Source organism: Ambystoma mexicanum, chromosome 2p (genome assembly GCF_040938575.1).
Source record: "Ambystoma mexicanum isolate Mex_15411 chromosome 2p, UKY_AmexF1_1, whole genome shotgun sequence".
Lineage (NCBI taxonomy): Eukaryota > Metazoa > Chordata > Amphibia > Caudata > Ambystomatidae > Ambystoma > Ambystoma mexicanum.
This window is the reverse complement of record NC_090923.1, coordinates 639,892,402-639,912,413: the sequence shown is the minus strand read 5'-3', so window position 1 is coordinate 639,912,413 and position 20,012 is coordinate 639,892,402. Positions and strand designations below refer to the sequence as shown.

At 42.6% G+C, this 20,012-nt stretch overlaps 1 protein-coding gene across 2 annotated transcripts in view; it reads left to right on the top strand.

Annotated features, from left to right (window-relative positions):
* MST1 (macrophage stimulating 1) overlaps window positions 1–20,012 on the top strand; it is a 1,288,434-nt gene that overhangs the window by 416,801 nt on the left and 851,621 nt on the right. For both annotated transcript variants that reach the window (XM_069644177.1, XM_069644176.1), the window contains exon 7: window positions 5,605–5,725. In XM_069644177.1, the coding sequence (XP_069500278.1) occupies window positions 5,605–5,725 (121 nt within the window). The remainder of the gene's footprint in view (window positions 1–5,604; window positions 5,726–20,012) is intronic.

Sequence of the window (20,012 nt, the reverse complement as noted above, 5' to 3'; positions counted from 1 at the left end):
GAGGGAGTGAAAAGAATTCACCCTCCCATTTCTAACCCGGCTCCCTGATGGGACCTAAACGTGGCATTGACAAGGCTTCTGTCTTTCGAGCCCATGCACAAAACAAGTCTTAAAGATCTCACCTATAAGACTGATTTTTTGATAGCTATTACCTCCATTAGGAGAGTAAGTGAACTACAAGTGCTCTGTCCTAGATCCCTTTTGTAACAGTTCACAAAGATAAGGTGGTTCTACGCACTCACCCTAGGTTTGCACCTAAATTAATTTCTAAGTTCCATGTGAACCAATCTATAAAACCACCAACGTTCTTTCAAAATCCTTCAAGCATGGGAGAAAGAACCCTGCGCACACTGGATATACGCAATGCTGTCATGTTCTACATGGAAAGAACTCGACCACTAAGAAAGACTAATCAGTTTTTCATTTCATTGGCGGCAGGAAGAGAAGGAGACGCAGTCTCCAAATCCACTCTCTCTAGGTGGATTGTCAAAAAAATGCATCACACTCTGCTACAGTCTTGCTAAGAGAGAGCTGCCCTTCAAGCCTAGAGCACATTCTACTCGAGGCACTGGGGCTTCCATAATATTCATTGCAAATGTTCCCCTTGATTCCATTTGCAAAGCGGCAACCTGGAGTTCTGTACACACCTTTACAAAACACTCTTGCCTAGACACTCATTCTAGGTCTGATTCTCAGGTGGGACAGGCAGTACTAAGACATCTTTTCACTACTGTTCCTCCTCACAACCCAACTCTGGGTACTGCTTGCTAGTCTATGCACAGCATGTGATTCTAAGCAGATTAACAAGCATCAGAAGACATGCATTACTTACTGCAAAAGCATTTCTGATGATTGTATCTGCTTAGATTCACATGCGCCCACCCTTTGTCCCCACTCGGATGGAAGGAACATAGATGTTTTACCACTTTCTCTCTTTTCTGTACTCACTCATGATAGTCATAAGGCTCACTCATGGCAGAAAAAATACAATCGAAGGGACCTTGACGCGTGAAGGATCTTGGGTACACTACACTTCACGCAGGGATGGTGTTACAGGCACGCCCATGTCGACGTCCCCTTTCGATTCTCGAAATACGAGATGCAATACTCCGCGGTTACCACTGGATGTCGGACCATATGCACAGCATGTGAATCTAAGCATATACAATCATCAGAAATGCTTTTACGGTAAGTAATGCATGTCATTTCCAGAATTAAAAAAAAAAAGGGGGCTGAACAGCCATCTCTCACACGGCAAGGGCAAGCTTGTGAGCACTGCATATACTAACAATAGTGTTACCACTCAATGGAGAAAAACCTTAATCCTGTGGCTGAAAAAGCAGTATCAGCTGTTCGAATATTCGGCATAGTTAGTTGACGCTCACAGCCTCAGCAAGCTTGTTCTCTGAAAATAAGCGGCAGGTAAATTCATCACACTGTGCGAGAGAAGAATGCTTTCTAAAGTGCACAAACTGTACGTTGTGGCGGGTCAGAAGAAGGACCGAGACAAAGCTCACCCATTTGGCTGACTTGTATTCAACTTAAAAGGGAAATTAAAGTAACTCCTTGTTTTCCCTACCTAACAAATGCTAACTCAGGCTCTCGTCAATCTCCAAAATAATAACTGTCCTCTGTCCAACTCTAGTCTGCTCTGTCCCTACCAATATACAAAAGAACAAAGGTACCAGAGCATGACTCCCTTCTCCTGTACTCTGCTTCTCTGAAAAAGTCACTTCAATAATCAATCTTTACGTAGTTCCTAGTCACTACTTTAATCAATTCATAGAGTTCCAAAATAGGGTTTTTCAACTTTTCAAAGTCAATACTTGACTTTTCCTTCCTGAAATCCTTTTCCTCTGTCTCTGGGTTCAATGTACTCTTTATGCTTTCTTGGTATAATGTCCACTTTATCTCCTGGCTGGGTGAGTCAACAACACTCCACACAAACCTCTGTGTTCCTTGACACTCTATCATATCACAAGGTGGGTGTATGTTTCTTTCTAGAAACAGGATCCTTTGGCTTATACTCCTCACTGGGAAAGTGTGATTATACCAATTGTGATTCTTACTTAATTCTTCTAATTTAGCATTACTGGGATGAGTAGGATTGTGCCGGTAATGATCCACACTTGACCTTCGCACATCAATATTGCTGGGATGAGTATGGTTGTGCCAATAATGATCTTCACTTACCTTTCTCCAAATCTCTATCACTGGGACAGGTATGATTGTGCCAGCAATAATTCACTCTTGACATTCACTGTGACGACTAGGGTTCTGGTACTCGTTATCTTCATAAAATCTTCTGGTTCTCCTGCCGTTCATGTTACCTTCTCTTCTGGGGTTTGGTATCACCGGTCTGCTTGCAGGACAGTACATCATCTTGTCAGGGCGGCTTCCGTATTCTCTTCTAATCTCTCGGTTCCTCAGCATCTGCTCGACGGTGACAAAGTTGTAGCAGTCTCAGTGCAGTTACCAGACTGCACAGTTCACCCCCCCTAGGACATGCCACCACTCACGGCTGCTTCTCTTCTTTGAGTGGTTTTCCCCCCTGGTTTCTCCTGCTAGCAGCTCTCCCGGTGCTTCCCTCGCATGCCACCTGGTGGTTGCCTCTCTGCAAGCAGAACTTCCCGGTTTCAATCAGCTTCCATGACAAGGCTGGTTTGATACACCCGGGCTGCTCTTCCCCTCGACAACGTTCCTCCTTCTCTTTGTATGACACTTGACTAGGCCCTCCCCAGTGGAGGATTATATTCCTCTTTATCTTTCATTTGAGTCCTCTCCATCACTCGTTCATTCTTCTTCACAGTGTTAATACCAGCCATTTCTTCAGGTTGAATCAGGGATCTTATAGCATAATAAATAGTGGTTTGATCTTCTTGGTCCTTCTGAAGGCTTGGTGGTGTTGGTCCATGAGTGAGTAACTCAGGGAGATCCTGGGCAGAATGGGAGTCCTTGTCCCCAAAGGGGGAGCCTCTCCCAGTGAGGTCCTGCTTGCTTCTACTCCCAGGGAGGGCATCGCGTAGCAGGCTCACCTCTCTAGCCTCACAGGGAATGACTGAATTCCTCAAGTCGTTACAATGTCTAAAAAAAAAAAGCCTAGAGAGGACTGGTTTAATGAGGACTGTGTGTGCCACAATAAACCATGTCCAATGAAGTCACTTCAAACACAACAGGCGTAGAAAAATATAACTACGGAAAATATATATGACCGTTTGCATTATTGTCCCCTGCCCTGTGTTGTTATTATTTCTCTCCATCTTCACTTTTATTCTTCAATGTGTTCCAGGAATGTTTGCTGGATGGATTGTCAGTAGGCAAATGGGGAACCAGCCTAGGCACATAATCCATATGGGGCCATCTTCAAGGTCTGGGAAATCTATAGTCCCAAATGTACTTTCAGATATTGCAGAATCATTTTATATGAAAAAACATTAAAGCAATTTATTCACTTGCCTACTGTATCAGAGGGCAAAGTAAGGAAATGTATAGAAGAACTAATTTGAACATCTTAATTGTCATTCTCAGTACATGGTCTGTTACTAGAGATCACATTGCAACTGTGCTATCTGAGAGCCCTGTAATTTGTTTGAGGTTTGTGTTCATTGACTGGGAAAATGAGCGCACCCCCTCAAATAACGAAAAAAAAAACCCTCAAATAACGAAAAAAACAACTTCTGATTGAAAAAAGGGCAAAACGCAGATATGGATAGTGGGGTAAATTGGAAGTACAAGGAAGGCATGAAGCTTTTTGTTATGGTGAGAAACTTTGATACTTTAACTTGAAGTGGAATCTGAGGGCTCTGATGGAAAAAGGATCTGTTACCTTTATTTGAATAGTAAACTGTATAAACCTATGTTTTAAATTGAGGTGGTCTGTGTTTTTCTCTGGTAGTTTGAAAGTTTCACTAGATTTCGCTTTTCTCTATGGGTTGATAATCCAACCCTATTTGGTTTTGGTTGATCGTGAATGAGGGATGACCGACTTTGTGAGATTAAGTGCCTTAGGCAAGGTCTTTCTCTGTGAGACAAGGATTAAGTTGGAGGGAGGTGCAGATCCTGTTGGGAGCAGATGCTGACTCTGAGTAGGGGCATCTAGCCCCCGGGTGATACTGGTGGCTAGGATCACTTAGTGTTCACTTGGCCTTCAGAAATGTCCCTTCACTGTGCACCCTCGGCATCACAGATGATGGAACGGTCCCATCCATTACACAACAAATAAGCGTGGGGGCACTAGTAGAGGTATGAGTATGAAAGTCTGGTCCAGCTCTCCCATGTAGTGAGATGGAATGGACAAAATTGTTTAATTCCTTTTGACTGACTTTGTCTCCATAGGGGAATCCCCCTTGTAGGGCTCACCATCTAATGATTAAGTTATCCTCTGTGTTCTCACCATGACCTTTTGGGTGGGTCGCACCCACTGACTGATACTGTCAGGGATTGAAAGTTTGTATTTTGAATGCACAGTCAAGTTTCTCTCGGGACAGACCTTCAGCATAGTTTTCCCTTTGGGGGTGTTTAAGGATGTTACCCCTTTCTTAAGTGCAGAGCCAGCTTATCAGCAACCATCAGCGATGCTTACAGCCCATTGCTGCACATGAGTCCAGGGTTCTAGAATTCAACCTATCATTAATGCAGCAGTGTACACCATAGAGAATTTCCTAAGATTTAGCACCTGTTAGATTTAGCGCATTATTAATGTTTGTAATCGACCTGAGTCATCATAGGTTTTCTTATACCCCAATTACTTTATTAACGTATTGGCACCTTATATGGCATTCTGCTTCTTTGAAGGGAAAGGCGGGTGAGTTTGGGTACATTTCCCTAGACACTGAAATGCCAATGGCGGCTATACTTAATCTGTAATGCAGTGCATTCCACTTTACTCCACTAATCAATTGACAAGGCTCCCGTTCACTGTACCTCCCACTAAGCTGGATAGTGGGAGGCAGGGGACAGTAGGATTGGGTAAACTTACTTTAATTTACACTGACACCAAGTGATGCCACTTACCACTCTGATTTCCAACATTAAAGCATTTAGACACGAGATCATGAAGGGTAAATCAACATTAAATATTCTGATTTATTTTATGATAAGCCATATAAGCAAAGGTTTTAACCCTGTGTGGACAGTAGCTTGCCGAGGCTCACATATAAAGGGGCCTCAAGTGGTGGTATATGGACCTGGTACAGGGAGAGAAGTTTTGAGAAGGGAGGTCTATTTGCAAGAAGAGACAGGCAACATCAATTCTCCTGGCGTTGGCTGCCCTGAATCACTGCATTAATTAGCCCATATATTGTGATCACACATGGATGCAGAGGGCCCAAAATGGTGTCTTTAAAGTATGCATTGTTGTGGTATTCACCTCCAAATCTCAAAGTTTACTTGTAGGTTCTAAATCTCGCGTTTTGTCCTGGGCAAAATGGGAAATGGGCACAGAACTTGACAAGGAGCAGGCATTCGAAAGACGAGAGGGTGCTTCATCTTGTGAAACCCTAGGAGGGAAACAGGAGAAAAAAATCACAAGGAATCTCAGGAAAACTGAGCGTACCATCCATAACGACATGCCATACTAATCTGTGACCATCTTCCTTTCTTTAGACGTGTGCTTGATGTGTAATGGTGACGACTACCGAGGCTACGTTGACCAAACCGAGTCTGGGAAGGAGTGCCAGCGTTGGGACCTGCAGGCTCCACATAAGCATCCTTACTGGCCAGAGAAGTATGGTGAAAACCTTTTTGTTTGCCAGACATAGCTGCTTTTTATCATTAACTGCTTTGTGTATGATAGGAAAGCCTTGTGGTTGTGTGTTTTGCTCCAAAGATCACCAGCTAATCAGTGGGGTTGAAATGTAGATGCAATCGAATCAAAGCCATCATAAAGTGTGCCGTTGACTCTGTGCCTTCCACGAGTCATTAATCTTGCCCTTCATTTTTCTTCTCCAAAGAATTGTAATATGGCAATTCAGTGTTATTGCATCAATTTAGGAGAACTAAAACAATGACTGCTAATAATACTTAGTGACACACGGCCTGTATTTACGGAGGACTGCTTGTCATTAGAACTGCATTTTTCTAGTTCTCCCAAACCAAAGACTAATATATCTTGTGCAGAGATGGGCCGGCCAGTAGGGAAATGTAAAGATCTTGAGGTTGGTAAGGCTGGTAAACCATCTCTTTTCCCATCAGGTGAATACCTTTTCTGCAGGTACATGGTGTAACTTGAAACACTTGTAGTTTATTTTGTATTATTCTTCATTGGTTTCAGGAATAACAGCAACACATTTACATTAGGCAACTATACCAAAACCTAACATATATAACAGCATCAAGACTCTTACCATATAAGAAGAAAGGAAAAAAATACACTTTCTCTCTTCTGTAAAGAATTGACAAGATGTGCAGTCCATCGTCAACAGCAGGTTTGCCAACACTCTTCCAAAACTTTCAAATATGTTTTTTTAGCTACCAACAGGGCTCTATAAACCCAGAAGAATTTACCAGCTGACAAATTAACGCTAAACTGGAATAAACCCAACACAGATCATATACATATGCGAGAGAAGGACCTAACACAAGATCTTTATGTATAGATCACACTTGTATTTGTAAATGGAGCTGGGAGCAATGACGCCTTGTACAATAAGTAAAAGGCAGACTGTAGACTGATGGGGAAGGGTTTATGGTTGTGTCTAATATGGGGCATAGAGAGGTGGTGGTGAGCTAATCATTGATATTTTTTATATTTACCTCTTTAAAATAACTGATCAGTTGAAGGGGTGATTTGGATATGCAATGGCATCAGTGTTCGAGGCAGCTTTGGTGCAGGAGTGGGGTGGGAGTGGATAGAGGGGTTGTAAAGGGAGACATGCAGTTGTGGTGGGCTGGAGGAAAGAGAGTCGGACAAAGTAGTGGCATGATATGAACACTTCTTTATTAAATAATAAGAAAGGAAGGCCTAACTCTCCATATTCTAAAGGGTAGTCCCCACCTAACTAAGGGAAACTCATTGTCAGGGTGGTTGTCCAAATGACAAAGTCCTGTCCTCTGTCCCAAACTCCTTTCTCCTGGTTCACTGATCTCTACCTTGGTGACTGTGTTTAAAAAGTCTTTAGTAAGAGTTTGTGTTCTACAAAGATATATAATACCAGGAGGATGACTCCCTCCTCCTGGTCCAATGGTTAAGTGTCTTGACAATATATCTGGCAACCATGGCCCTGGTGTCAGAGTCAACAAAACTGTCTTGGGAAGCCAGAAGAAATGTCTCCCTTCTCCTGTTTCATGTGTCTTTTGAGGAGTGTGTTTATCACCGATTCATTAGACTTTGTAATTCTCTCCATGTTTTTTTCAGAGTAGCTCTTCTCCAATAGTCTACGTTTCATGGTTCATCCACATTTGGATACATTTTGTTAAACGTTCTGTAGTGCGAAAAAATGAGTATGGCTTAAGTCATTTTGCTTACAGTTACAATTTTGATTTTTTGATTTTGTGAATTTTATAACGTGCACTTAACAAAATAAACAGTATAATGGCACAGATGACAAAAATCAGATAGAAGATGTAACCAACATTAAATCCTCAACATAAGGAGAGTTGCCTATTTGAACAAAGGTTTTTAATGCTCGGCGAAACTGAAGGAGCGAGCTCATAGTCCTTAATTCATGGCAGAGAATTGCACAGCCTTGGGCCAAAGACAGCGAATCTTGTATCGCCCCGTGATTTGTAGGCTGACTGAGGGATAGCCAAGAAATGACTATCACTAGAGCGTAACTGTCTTAAAGGGTGATATGGCTGAATTAACACTCTTAAATACAGAGGTGCAATACCATTAACACACTTAAAGACGATACAGGCTGTCTTGAACCGAATACGGTCCTCAATAGAGAGCCAATGTAGCTTGCGACGAAATGTAGATACATGAACAGTTTTCTTCAGCTTAAATATCAATCTGATTGCTGTGTTCTGTGCTCTCTGAAGTCGCTGGAGTTGCTTAGCTGGAATACCCAAAAGTTGACTATTACAATAGTCTAGGTGGGCGCTGGTTAGAGCTCCTACCACAGCCGCCTGATCTTCTGTGGGTATATAGGAGAGGACTTTACACAGCAGTCTCAGAACAAAGTGCACAGCTTTAATCTTGGCTCCAACCTGGGCTTCGGCCCCAAGATCCTCCTGCCAAATGCAGCCCAGATTGGTTTTCTTGGATGCAAATTTTAGGCTTTTGCCGAGAAGCAGGGGAATAGGCAGGTTCTTTGCAATATTGAACAAATGCTTTGGCCCAAACAAGAATAACTCAGTCTTTGAGTGCTGTAGATAGTTTTTAGACATCCACCCACTTACTACCTCCAGACATTGGCCTAGTCAATTAAGTGCTTCCTCAAAATTGGTAACTCGGATGAAGATCTGTGTATCATCCGTGTACGGATGAAAATTCAGCCCGTAACGCTTCAGAATTTCCAAAAGAGGTCAGATGTATAGATTAAACAGCAGAGGAGACAGGACGGACCCCTGCGGGACTCCACAATTGAATTTGATGAGGTCCGAAAGGAACTCCCCCAGCCTCACGCTCTATATATTGTTGTGAGGGAGATCCCTACCAAGTCTTTGGTTATCTTTGCCAGAACCACTGACATGAGGGACATCTCTCCCGAGGCTTTGATAGTCTTTATTATTATTATTGTTATTATTGTTGGTCTAGTTTCAAAGAAACTTTACAAAAACAAACACTAAAACTGTATATCAAAAACATTACTTCATTAAAACACACAATATACATACACAATGCAAACCTTTTACCAAGGGTTTAAATTCATCAAGAGCAGATTATTTTTAAATTGACATTTCATTCTGAGAGTTGGTTCTTATCACACTGTCTAGACATTTTTAACCCTTTAAGTGCCATGGGTATTTTCCCCCCCAGTACCAAGGCCCTTTTGGTGATTTTGGTATGTGGCCATTCAATGCCTTGTAACTTTTCTTTTTACATGAGATATCTCCGCCAAATTTGGTCCCTTTTTTCCCACATGTAGGCGGTCATAATGCCACCCAGGAATCCTAGGTTGCTGTAGGGGGGTGAGAGAAAATAACCAAAAAGGGCAAAAATGTTGTGTTTTTTTAAAAAAAATGCGAATAAAATGATATACAAAGAAGTCTGTGGTTTTTTCCTTGTAGGAGCTAGGAACAAATGGTTTGCTGTGCTGAATTCCCCAGTTTCCTGGCTTTCAAGAACAGGTTGAGTGGAAAAAGGGTGGCACAAAAGGAAAAGGGTAACTCACTGGTAACCCCAAGCCTTTCGGTACAGCGCATTTTGTTCATATGGGAAACCTACAGATTTGGGCCTAGGGTGTCGAAGCCAGCAAAGAAAACTGGGAACCCCATGCATTTGTGAAAAGAGGACACCCGTGGGAATCCAGAGGTCATGCCACAAGCCACAGTATTATCGCTTTTGCATTGGTTGGGGGTCCTTCTAGCTCCCGAGCCTTCTCTCGGTCATGGCATCTCAACTGAGTACTTGCATCCTCTACAGCTTTTTAGTTGCCGGGTTGAACTTTCTGGGCAGGTGCGTCTTCACATTGGCTTCTCTCTGGTTTCCCCGGTACCATTTCAGGCAGTCATTTTTCTGTTTTTGTCGGTAGCTGGGTCCTCCCAGGTTTAATGTTCTAGTCCCTTGTCTGTATTAATGATGCACTCGGGCCTCCTCAGGGCCACTTCGTCTCAGTACTTTGGATATCACATGAAAGAGTAGCTTGTATAACTCTCGTAATCTTCTTCACAGTATTTCCATAAACAATGAATTAGGTTTTATAGGCAGAAAAGGACTGTCACAATAACATACAGTGGTACTGTCGGGGGCTTTTCTTACAGATCGTAGGGATTTTGGGCACTCAAAGGTAAGGGTTAGGGAGTTCCACCATGGAACAGGCGTTGCCATCCGCATGAGGGAAGTCTCTCCCTGTGAGGTCCTCCCACTTTTTACCACTCTCTAGCCTCACAGGGAAGGGCTCCCCCATAGGGAGAAGTAACGTGATCCCATGATTTGTGTCACAGTATAAATGATTTCAAGGTTCAATGGCCTGAGGGCAACATAGAAAGTTTGTTTTTTTCCCTTAGAATTCTTTTCAAATAATGGGTTGGAATGGTGCATTAAACCACCATTTTAATGAAAACGTGGGCAAAGAGCCATACAATCTACTATCGCTCTGTAGGGGAGCGTGGAAAATATCAAATTGGTGGATGCCAGGTCACCAACAGTATACACACATCATGCAATATTGTCCCGCTTCCTGTGCATAGAATATAGGCCAGCATGTTCTTAATACTATTGTATAACAACGTATGTTATGGTATTAGGATTTGTATGGTCTCCAGACGCTCTAGCGGATCTGACAGTGTGGCTGGTGTGCGAAACCTAAGGGTATTCGCACTCCTACTCCCCTGGGATCCTCGGCTCAAGTGGCCAGGGAAAGGCCATCACTCTTGGATCCCGACCCTGGGAATGGAGAAGCGAAGGGGGATCACCTGGGTGGAGGTTCCTTGGGTATTGGGAGTGGGGTGCCCACAGGAGAGACATGGTATCTCCCCTTTTCTGTTGAGGACCAACCTTACTCTCCCCGACCTTTATGGGTTACGATAAAGCTGCTCCCTTCATTTCCCCACATTTGACACTTGATAGTACTCCGACTAGGAAGAGACGACTGAGAGTAGTCAACACTACACCATTTCACCTCTTTAGTACTGGGACCAAGAAGATGCCTGTAAAGTACTGTGAGGGTCAGGCAGGTCTCTTTAATTATGGTCAGGCAAGTCTAATTAGGCATCCACACCTGCAACCTGTAAAGGGGCTGCAGGTTTATAAAGGGAGACCAGTGGAGCAGAGAGGAGAGCCACAGTGAGGCCTGTGTGGGAGAGACCAGCCAGGGACCTTGTTTAAGAGGAGGCAGCTATGGTGGGACTGGAGAAGGAGTCAGGATGCCGGCCAACATCCCGGAGGACTTGAGGGGCCCAAAGCATGTTGGCTGAGTACGTGCCGCAGGTCTGGGAGCCTGTGTTACAGAGAGCAGGCAGCAGTAGCTGCAAGAGAGCCCGAAGAAGAGAGGACGATGTCCGCGTCTGTAACGAGGCTTTTCACTTGCCGGCGTGCAGAGTGAAACACCCGGCAGTCAAGCAGGGCTTGCAAAGGTGGACATCCTGGCTTCAGAAGCACAGAAGAAACAGCGAGAGTTGCCGGAAGGAGACGTAGAAAGACTGTGCATGTCGGGGAGGGTGCTCAAACACCGGGCACTTCAAGCGGACCACAAATAAGTATCATTCCTTAAAATTAAGCAAAGTCAATGCATATTGAATACCGAACTGAATGGAAACTTAAAATTAAGCAACATGAATGCATATTGAACAACTAATTGACTGAAACCTTCAAATCAAGCATATTAAATACTGAATGCAATTAAACTTTATGGGCAAAACAAGTACCAGAGAATCGTGCAAGTGCCCATGTGAAAACAAATTACAGGAAAAGGGCGCAAGTTTGACAGAGCGCTGTAAAAAGGGGAATGAACAAAAAAAGGGAACTTTTATGAGTGAATGCAGTGCACCAAGGCCAAAGACTGGTAAGAGGTGTGCGACACATGATGGCAGAGCCACGAGGCTGAAAAAGAAGCCAGAGAAATGTACATTTTCACATCAAGCCTAGAGGCCAATAAAGAGGAACTACATAAGGTGTCTTGGTGCACAGGAGCAAGAACCGAAGATCCTGTGTTGGCTGAAGAGCCTAGGGATCCTGGTTACGTGACCTGTGATGGGTAGACCATGTGGTCTCACAACTGCGCCTAGACCAGTGAGCCCTGAATGTTGAAAACCAAGGACATTGTGAAACAAACCAATGAAAAACACTGTAATTGATCTGGTGAGGTGTGACGTTGTTGGTTCCTATCTGGCAGATGTTATAATCATAATGATAGATAGAGAAGCATAATACAGGAAGTCCCATAATCCAGGAAGTCCTACATGTAGGGACATTTCTCTAATGGTTTCTATTGTGCTTGATGTTGCCTAGGAGACAAGAGGTGTGGAGAGGGAGTGAGAGGACGACGGTTACAGCTGGGCGTATTAACGCCGTTTTGCCTGAGAAAATGAAGGCAGCAGAGTTGAAGTTTTTTTTTAAAGTTGCGCTTTAACTGAAGAGTTGCTGTGAAGTGAGATGAGAAGCGATCGTTGTCGCTTCGGTTGAATCCTGAGGGAAGGAAGACGTTGTTTCAGTTGTTTGAAAATGTTTAAGTCTTGGGGAAGGGAACCCTGAGACTTGAGGAACTGCATGTGTTGTCTTGAGAATGGAGCCTCAAGACCTTTTGTGTTTGAACTGTGTTACTTGGAACTTGGGGAAGTTAATCCCAAGGAGTGTTTGGAACTGTATTGCCTTGAGTAATCTTGAGACTTTTGTGGAATTTTCTTACATTTTGGGAAGGGGCGCTGATAGAGAGCTGGAAGTTGAAAGAAGCTCAGAACTTGGAATTAAACACTATTTTTTTTATTACTGACATCCCTACACATTTTTTAGCTTTGTGAGGGCAAGTATAGGTTAAGGACACAGACTGACATTTAAGTTGAACTCTTTGACTCAGATTTTCCTTAGTTTTATTCAGGTAGGGAAATCGCACCTAAGCCTAGTGTAAGCGAGGCTTTCTACCATTCGGACATTTGATTTAATAAAGTATTTTATTTTGCACTTTTAGTCTGTTGTCTGTGTCTTGCTTCATGATGCCTTCACACTGGGTATGCTTATTTGGGAGGAGAGGGTAAGGCAAGATTCCATTGGAATAGGAAAGATTCCAATGCTTTGTGTTGAGGATGCAGACCGGAAGTACTCTGAGGTCGGCATGCTTTTAATCTTTCTAGATGTGACATATTGAAGGGTTTGTGTTCAGAGGGATGGCCTCATACCTATAGTGTGGGTGTGTCGAGAAGCCGAGTATGTCAGTTTTAGTTAGAGGTGTAAGTGTGTGATGTTTGGGGAGAGGTCTTTCCAAATTTAAAGCTGTGTGCGAGTGACTGGTTTGTGGTAAGGTAGAGAGAAATTGAGGGTTAGTCAGACTGTGTGGAGTGTTCTTGGGTTTATGTAGGGCTTTCAAGTTATTGATCATGCAGGTGTTTGGATGTAGTGGGTGACGCGTGAAGATGTCCTGTGTTGCCGTTCAGATATTCTGCGAGACAGGGAAAGTGTTCTCTTAGGGATTTTGTCAGTGCCTCGATGTGATGACTTCCAGTTGTTGGTTACCTCAGTGCAATGTGTTTTAGGCAGAACGCCGGTATGGCATTCTTGTTGGTTGTATATGTGAATGAAAGTCAAAACTATTTAGAAGTGTATTTTTCACTGCTTGGTGGGTGTAGGCTACACCTTTGTTCTGTTGAGCAATGAAGAACCAGGTTTTTAGAGTTTTCCTGAATTTCAGGAGCTCTTTAAGGGGTGTCGATTTCCACTATGCTGGCAAAATAGTGGAATGCACTACCAAGCAAAAATCTGATCCTTTGTGTCTTTCTTTCCAAAACCTTGTGGTTCTTAAAAGTAAATCGCTTTACGATCTTGTGTGTCTGGTTTGTTGGTTGGAGATTTTGTTCTGGGGGAATTCTGCTTCTTGACTTTCGAGTGCTCTGTTGGCAATGCAGAGGGCCTTAAACCTGACATTATTTTAATTGGTAGCCAGTTTATTTTAAATGTATTGGTAGCCTGTGGAGTGTACTCTGAAATCTGGTGGTGTGTTCTCTCCTGTTGAGTTTAAGTAGGAGCTGTCTGCTTTGGAACAGTTGAAGTTTTTTACGCGGTAGTTCGGCACACCTAGGTAATGCTGTTTGTGTAGTAGATTCTTGAAAAAAATCAGTGAGTAGATGGCCTGCACTGTGTGCGTGAAGGAAAAGTAGGACACAATCCGTTGCGTAGAGCATAAATGGTAGATGCACTTTTTGACTGTTAACATTGACTTGGGATTCCAGTTTGAGTCAATGATCCATCAATATGCCCAAGTTCTTGATCACTTTAGATCGTTTAGAGCAGTTGCCTATTTCCAAAGACCATGTTAGAGCTGTTTAATTTCCAGCATGTGTTAAGATCATTATTATTGCTTTGTCTGGGTTGAGGTGTAGGTAGTTGGTGTCATCCATTACTTTGTTCATGCGAGACAGTTGCTGAGGTTGGTGCTGGATTTTCCAATGTCTGTCAGTTTGTATATGATTTACATGTCATCCGCACACTTGTAACAGGCGAGCCCATAAGATTTTAAGATCTTCGTCAAGGGTGTCATATGTCTTTAAGTGGGGTAGCAAGAGGCTTGATCCCTAGGGAATTTCACAGATAATGAGTCCTAAGTTTGAACTGCAAACTGAGTGGGGAGCCAGGCGGTTTCTGTTCATTTGTAACAGAAGGATCTCATCCATTGTACAGTTGTGTTATGGAGTCTGTTTCTCCCAACCTAATCAAAGGCTGCTGAGTTGTTGAAGTATCAGTGCCTAGGGGGATGCTATACACTGCGATTTTTGAGGTTGTCCCAAATGGAAACTCTTGGTGATTTGATGCCTCTCATATGCCTAGAACCAACTTGTGAGCAATCTAGTAAGTTATTAGACTCTACCTGCTCCAGGGTTTGACTGTATACATGGATCACTAGAATTTTGGTTGGGTATGGAATGTTGGAGATTGATTGAAAGTCGGAAAGGGCTTCTAGGTCTCCACTTGTTTTATTTTTAATTGCTATAAGTGTTTTGATCTAGGCAGTCTCAAACTTTGGTGCAACTCCTGTTTCCAACATTTTTTTTTTGTTTTTTTTTTAACATAGTAAGCTGGTATTTGCTTGTTCAGGATCAGTTTGTAGATGTTCTCGGTGCAGGGGAAGTTTCACCAATTCCTTTTAATATGGGATCAAATATTGGTTTAAAGCTGTTACTCGCTGGGGTTTGATGACTGCTTCCAGTTCGATTCCTTATTACTGCTTTGAAGGCTTGCTGTATGTTAAGTTCTTTGCTTATAAAAATAGTTGGTGATATCACATATTGTTTGGGTAGGTGATATTGCATAGATTTTGGATAGGTGAAGTTACTTTACTGCAGGAACCAGGGTTTCTCATCTTATTAATGATTTGGTAAAGTTCTTTCTCTGGATGGGGTGTATTATTGATTAGTTGGGAATAATGTTCAATTGCTTTTGTGTGCCACAGCAATACCACTTTCTCATTAGCTGGTCCAGTTAACTTGGATGCGTTTGAAGTTTGTGTTAATGAATGTATGTGCTATTACCTTAACATTAAACAGAGGGGTAGAGAGATAATACAACCGGTATTGTGATTCAGTAGGTCAAACGACTACAATTTAACAAAAATAAACGCTATTCAGAAAATAAAATATTTAGTTAAATATCAATAAACCAAAGAGACAGTTTATAGATAACAAATGGTAGGCAAGACACACCAATCTATTGTACAATTTATATACTAGAATAGTGACTCTGGACCTTTCAAGGTTTTGTAACTCTTATGAATAATGACTGTTATGGTTATAGGGACATATATTATTTATAATCTCCGAACAAAGTGTTGATAACTCAGTGTAGTGGGATGTTATACACAGATCACCTCTGCTATTGAGCTTAGGCTCATTCTCAACATCTTTCTGTTCACGTTCCAACTGATTGTGAACAATCGTCAGGAGATTGATGGTGAAGTCACTAGTAATAACAGGACTATGGAGTTTGCAGTCCCGTCAGTCTCTAATAGGTCAATATCCAAATTCAATGGTACTTATGGCTGCTATCACATTACAGGCTCAGTTGATTAGTGGGGGTAGTCAGGTAGTGTTGAGAATTGTGGTTAGACCCCGTACTGAGTACACGCTGAAAAGCTTACCACTGGTAGATCCTTCGGTAGGCCTCTGCAGGTAAGGAGAGATGCGTCTGTTAGCTCAAAACACCTCAGTGATGGGCCTGTATGGTGGTTTGTTTCCATTTGGCAGGCATCTTTGGATGGATTTAAATTCCTCTTAAGCTTCGCTGGTCTTGTGAATGCCTCTTGCTTGCAGCTCTCCCGTAGTGTTTGGTGAAGCTCTGTGTAGCCTTGTCATCTTCTGACAACCAGGTTTCTGTTATAAAGAGTATGTTGGTTTCTAATTCACCAAGACGTTCATGAATCTTCATTCTGTGTTTAGAGGTTGAGCGTACATTGATCAGGATGCAGTGTATCATGACTCTTGCTTCAGGATTACATGCCAGTGGTATTGAATGACCTGTGTTGTCTCAATGTTCTGTGTGCAGGTCAGAATCCAAGTTGTCAGTTGGTTGATTAGTTGCAGGAGTGAGCAGCTGCATTGAGTCTGATGCTTAGTAGTTAAATGGGTCCGGTAGGTTATGGATTGAGTTGTTTATTTCATCTGATTCTAGCAAGAAAGTGGTTGTTCGGTAGTCAGTGGTGATCGAATGGGGGTTCTTCTTGAGTTCATGTGGTTTTGGACATCTGTGCCATTATGAGTGGGACATGGTTTCAAAGTTGATAATCTAAAATTGTATTCTTGAGGTGGGCGTGTGTATTGAGGCTGCGGGGGGTTTACAAGGTTCTGGTTCTTGACCTCAGATATTTGTTTGCCTAGATAGTTTCTTGTGGTGTGTTCCATGAAGGGCACATGGTGTGTCGAGAGGTGGAAAGGTAGCGTGTAACAAAGCAAGTTTTGAATATGGCTTGTAGTCTATCTCCTCCAGTTGCGCATGGGGTCAATGTTGCTTGGTGTTTTATAAGAACCAGTCAGTAGAGGGTTGAGCGGTGGTGCATTATTGGTGCTGCGCCTGTAGGATAGTTCCCTTCTGACTTGTCTGCCCTTCCTTTTGGTATACCATTGTTACTGGGCAGTGCCCTACACTGAAGTTTGGAAAACTTAGATACTGACAATGTTTACTGTTGTAGGCGATCTCTGAAATGAGTGACTGGGTGCAAGGAACAATATAATACACAACAGTGCATTTTTACTCTAAAGATGTCTAAGGGCGGAATGTGAAATGGTGGTTACATTATATTTTAGTCTGGGTATTTAGGCATACCTAGATTTTAAACACAAGAAAACTATGAAGTGTGCTTTTTATTTTATTTTAATCAATACCTATATTTGAACACAGAGCAGCGGTCAAAATTTCAGGGCTGCAAGTCCCCTATCAGACACAAAGCCATACACTCCCTCAATTTGCCACACGCAGACAGCACAACATCCCCCACTCATCACAAAGAGTCAACCACCACCTGGCATGGGCTAATGTTGAGTGCAAAGATTGAGGCTTGCAAAGAGTAGGACATAGAAAAAGAAAATAAAGCATACCCTTGATACATTTATTTTTCACAATACATATGTTAGAAAAGTGTTATCTTTTAGCAACTTTCCCTCCATGTTCTATGGACCTACACACCGTTTTGCTTTTGTTTTTACACCATGTCTTGACTTTTTTTTATAGTGAAGTGAAGCCTTCAGCTTCACTCCAGTGGTCTTTTGCTAATTGTTATAGAGAAACTAACTAATCCTTGTTGAGAAGCAGGGGGGTCGCCCCAGGATCCCAAGAGGTTTCCGGGTGTTGCAGAGACCTCAAAGTGTGTTGTAGATGCTTGGGGAGGCTATAGGGGGATTAGGGGCGGGTGTCGCCAGAAGCAGATATTTGGGTGTAGATTGCATTAGGAATGAAGTACCATCTTGGAAAACAAGCAGCCATCTTGAAATTAATGCCTGGCACTGTGCTGCATTATGACCAGTTGTCCCAGGCACGAAACATAGAAATACGTGTGTGAATGCAGGAGCTAGTTTTAGCTTGGGCAAGCGGGGAGTGGGTGGGGGAGAACCAGACCCACAGAGATTTTTAAAACGCTTATTGTCTCACACTAACGGCACGTGTAACTCATGAAGAATGCGCCCTAAAAGGACATGAGGGGGCCGAGAGCTCCCTGTGAACATCTATCCCACAAGAGGGCACGAGCATATGACGTCCCTCAGCCCAAACTCTAAGTTATAGTGCCAGATGCCCCTATTCCAAGACCCCAACATTCCAGAGTATAGGTCAGTCCCACATCATTGACCATAAAGCTGTTAAATCGCCAATCAATCCAAAAGATCATAGCAGAATATCCCAGGCCCCTGTGATTTGTGCTGCAAGGTGCCAGGGAGGGAAAGTAACACATTTAAGCCCGTTGTGGGAAGAAGTGGAATAGCACTGATACTTCTGGGCTAGAGCTGGGGTTTGTGAGATAGTGTGACTTCGAATGTAGCCTCTACGCTAATGTCTGCAGTACCAGGTTCACATTAGGCCACAGATAGTGCATGCTATAATTCAAACTTTTAATTGCCAATTAACGGCTGTGCGCCAATGGCATGCTAAGAAGAACACAAGGTGGAAGAAGACTGACGGGAGAAGCTGGGACCAATTACTTGGTATCCCCTATGGAGTCGGTCACCTATGTATAGGGTCGCACCAACCAGCTACTTGGATTTGTAATCTGTTGCTTGGGCTGATTTTGTCAGAGCGCTCCGTAGCAGCAGCTTTCTTTGCTGGTATGTTTTTACCTTCTTATGGAAATAAACCTTGCTCTCCTGGCAAGAGGTGTGCTGGGCCTTTTTCCCCTAGTTGGTTGAGGTGTTTCTCTACATGCTTCAGGCTGTCAGTTCTGGGAAACTATGTTGGGTACTAGTGTTAACTTACTTACCTTAAATGCTATTCGACAACAAGCACAGTGTAAGAGACAGCCTAGATATTTTGCATTTGTGGATTTACATTCCGCCTTTGATTCGGTTTCAAGACCTAAACTTATTAACAAATTAATCAAGGCGGAGTGTCCTCCTACTCTTATAGATATCATTTTTGCATTGCATTCAAAAACTAAGATCTTTGTAAGATTAAACGCTGAAGGTCTTTTATCCCCCCCTGTTCATACGCATAGAGGGTTAAAACAAGGATGTAGCTTAGCGTCAGCCTTGTTCAACTTCTTTATTAATGATGTTCGTTGGATCTTTACTAAAATAGCGGCTGATGCCCCAATGTTAAATGGCGTTAAAATTAGTGCATTATGGTATGCAGATGATCTTGTGCTTGTGTCAAAAACATCTAGTGGCCTACGTAATCTTTTGTCAGTACTTTGCAGCTATTTCAAAGAAAATGAATTAATTGTAAATACTGCCAAAACACAGATTGTCACGTTTATCCCTAAAGGTTTACGCAAGCATTTGTTAGAGTGGCAAATTGAGACAATTCCCATAAAGATAGTTCCAAACTATGTTTATTTGGGTGTTATTTTTGTCGGTTGTCCTACATTAAATTCACAGTTGAATAAAATTAAACAGAAGCTAACTATGGCAATCTGCCAGACTCGAATAATTGTATCCAAGTATGGCAAATTCTCACTTAAAGCAGCCCTTCTGTTTTGGAATCAAAATGTTGTTCCAACTATTCTCTATGGTCTGGAAACGCAAATCTTACCAACTGGATTTCTTAATCAATTAGAAGCCAAATTTTGGCGAGCCATTCTGCATTTACCACAATGTATTCCTGGGGTGATGATGCGTTATGAATTGGGCTTAATTTCATTAATTGCCCAACATAATTGGCGCTTATGCGCATTATTTCGTAAATGTTTGCTTTCAACACAAGACAACTCTGCCTTGTCATCTATCTCCAGTTACATACTAAAATCAGCAGAAATGTTCCCGAAACAGTGGTCCTCAAATGTTCTCTCTATCATGGTAAAGGCCGATATTTCACTGAGCCTTTTATTAGATCAGCCAGAGAGAGCAAAGAAGAAAGTCCACATGACGGACTGGATTGAGACCCGAGTAAAGTGTTTAACCTATAAAGATTTTGATCCTGCAATATTTGGACCTAAAGCTTATAAAGTCACTGCCTCGTACCTGTGCTTGGCTCCTTCCTCTGCTATTAGATCTGATATCCTGAGGCTGCGGTTTAATATCTGGCCTACTAGGGAAGTTAAACTAAGAAGGAGACAAATCACATCAGA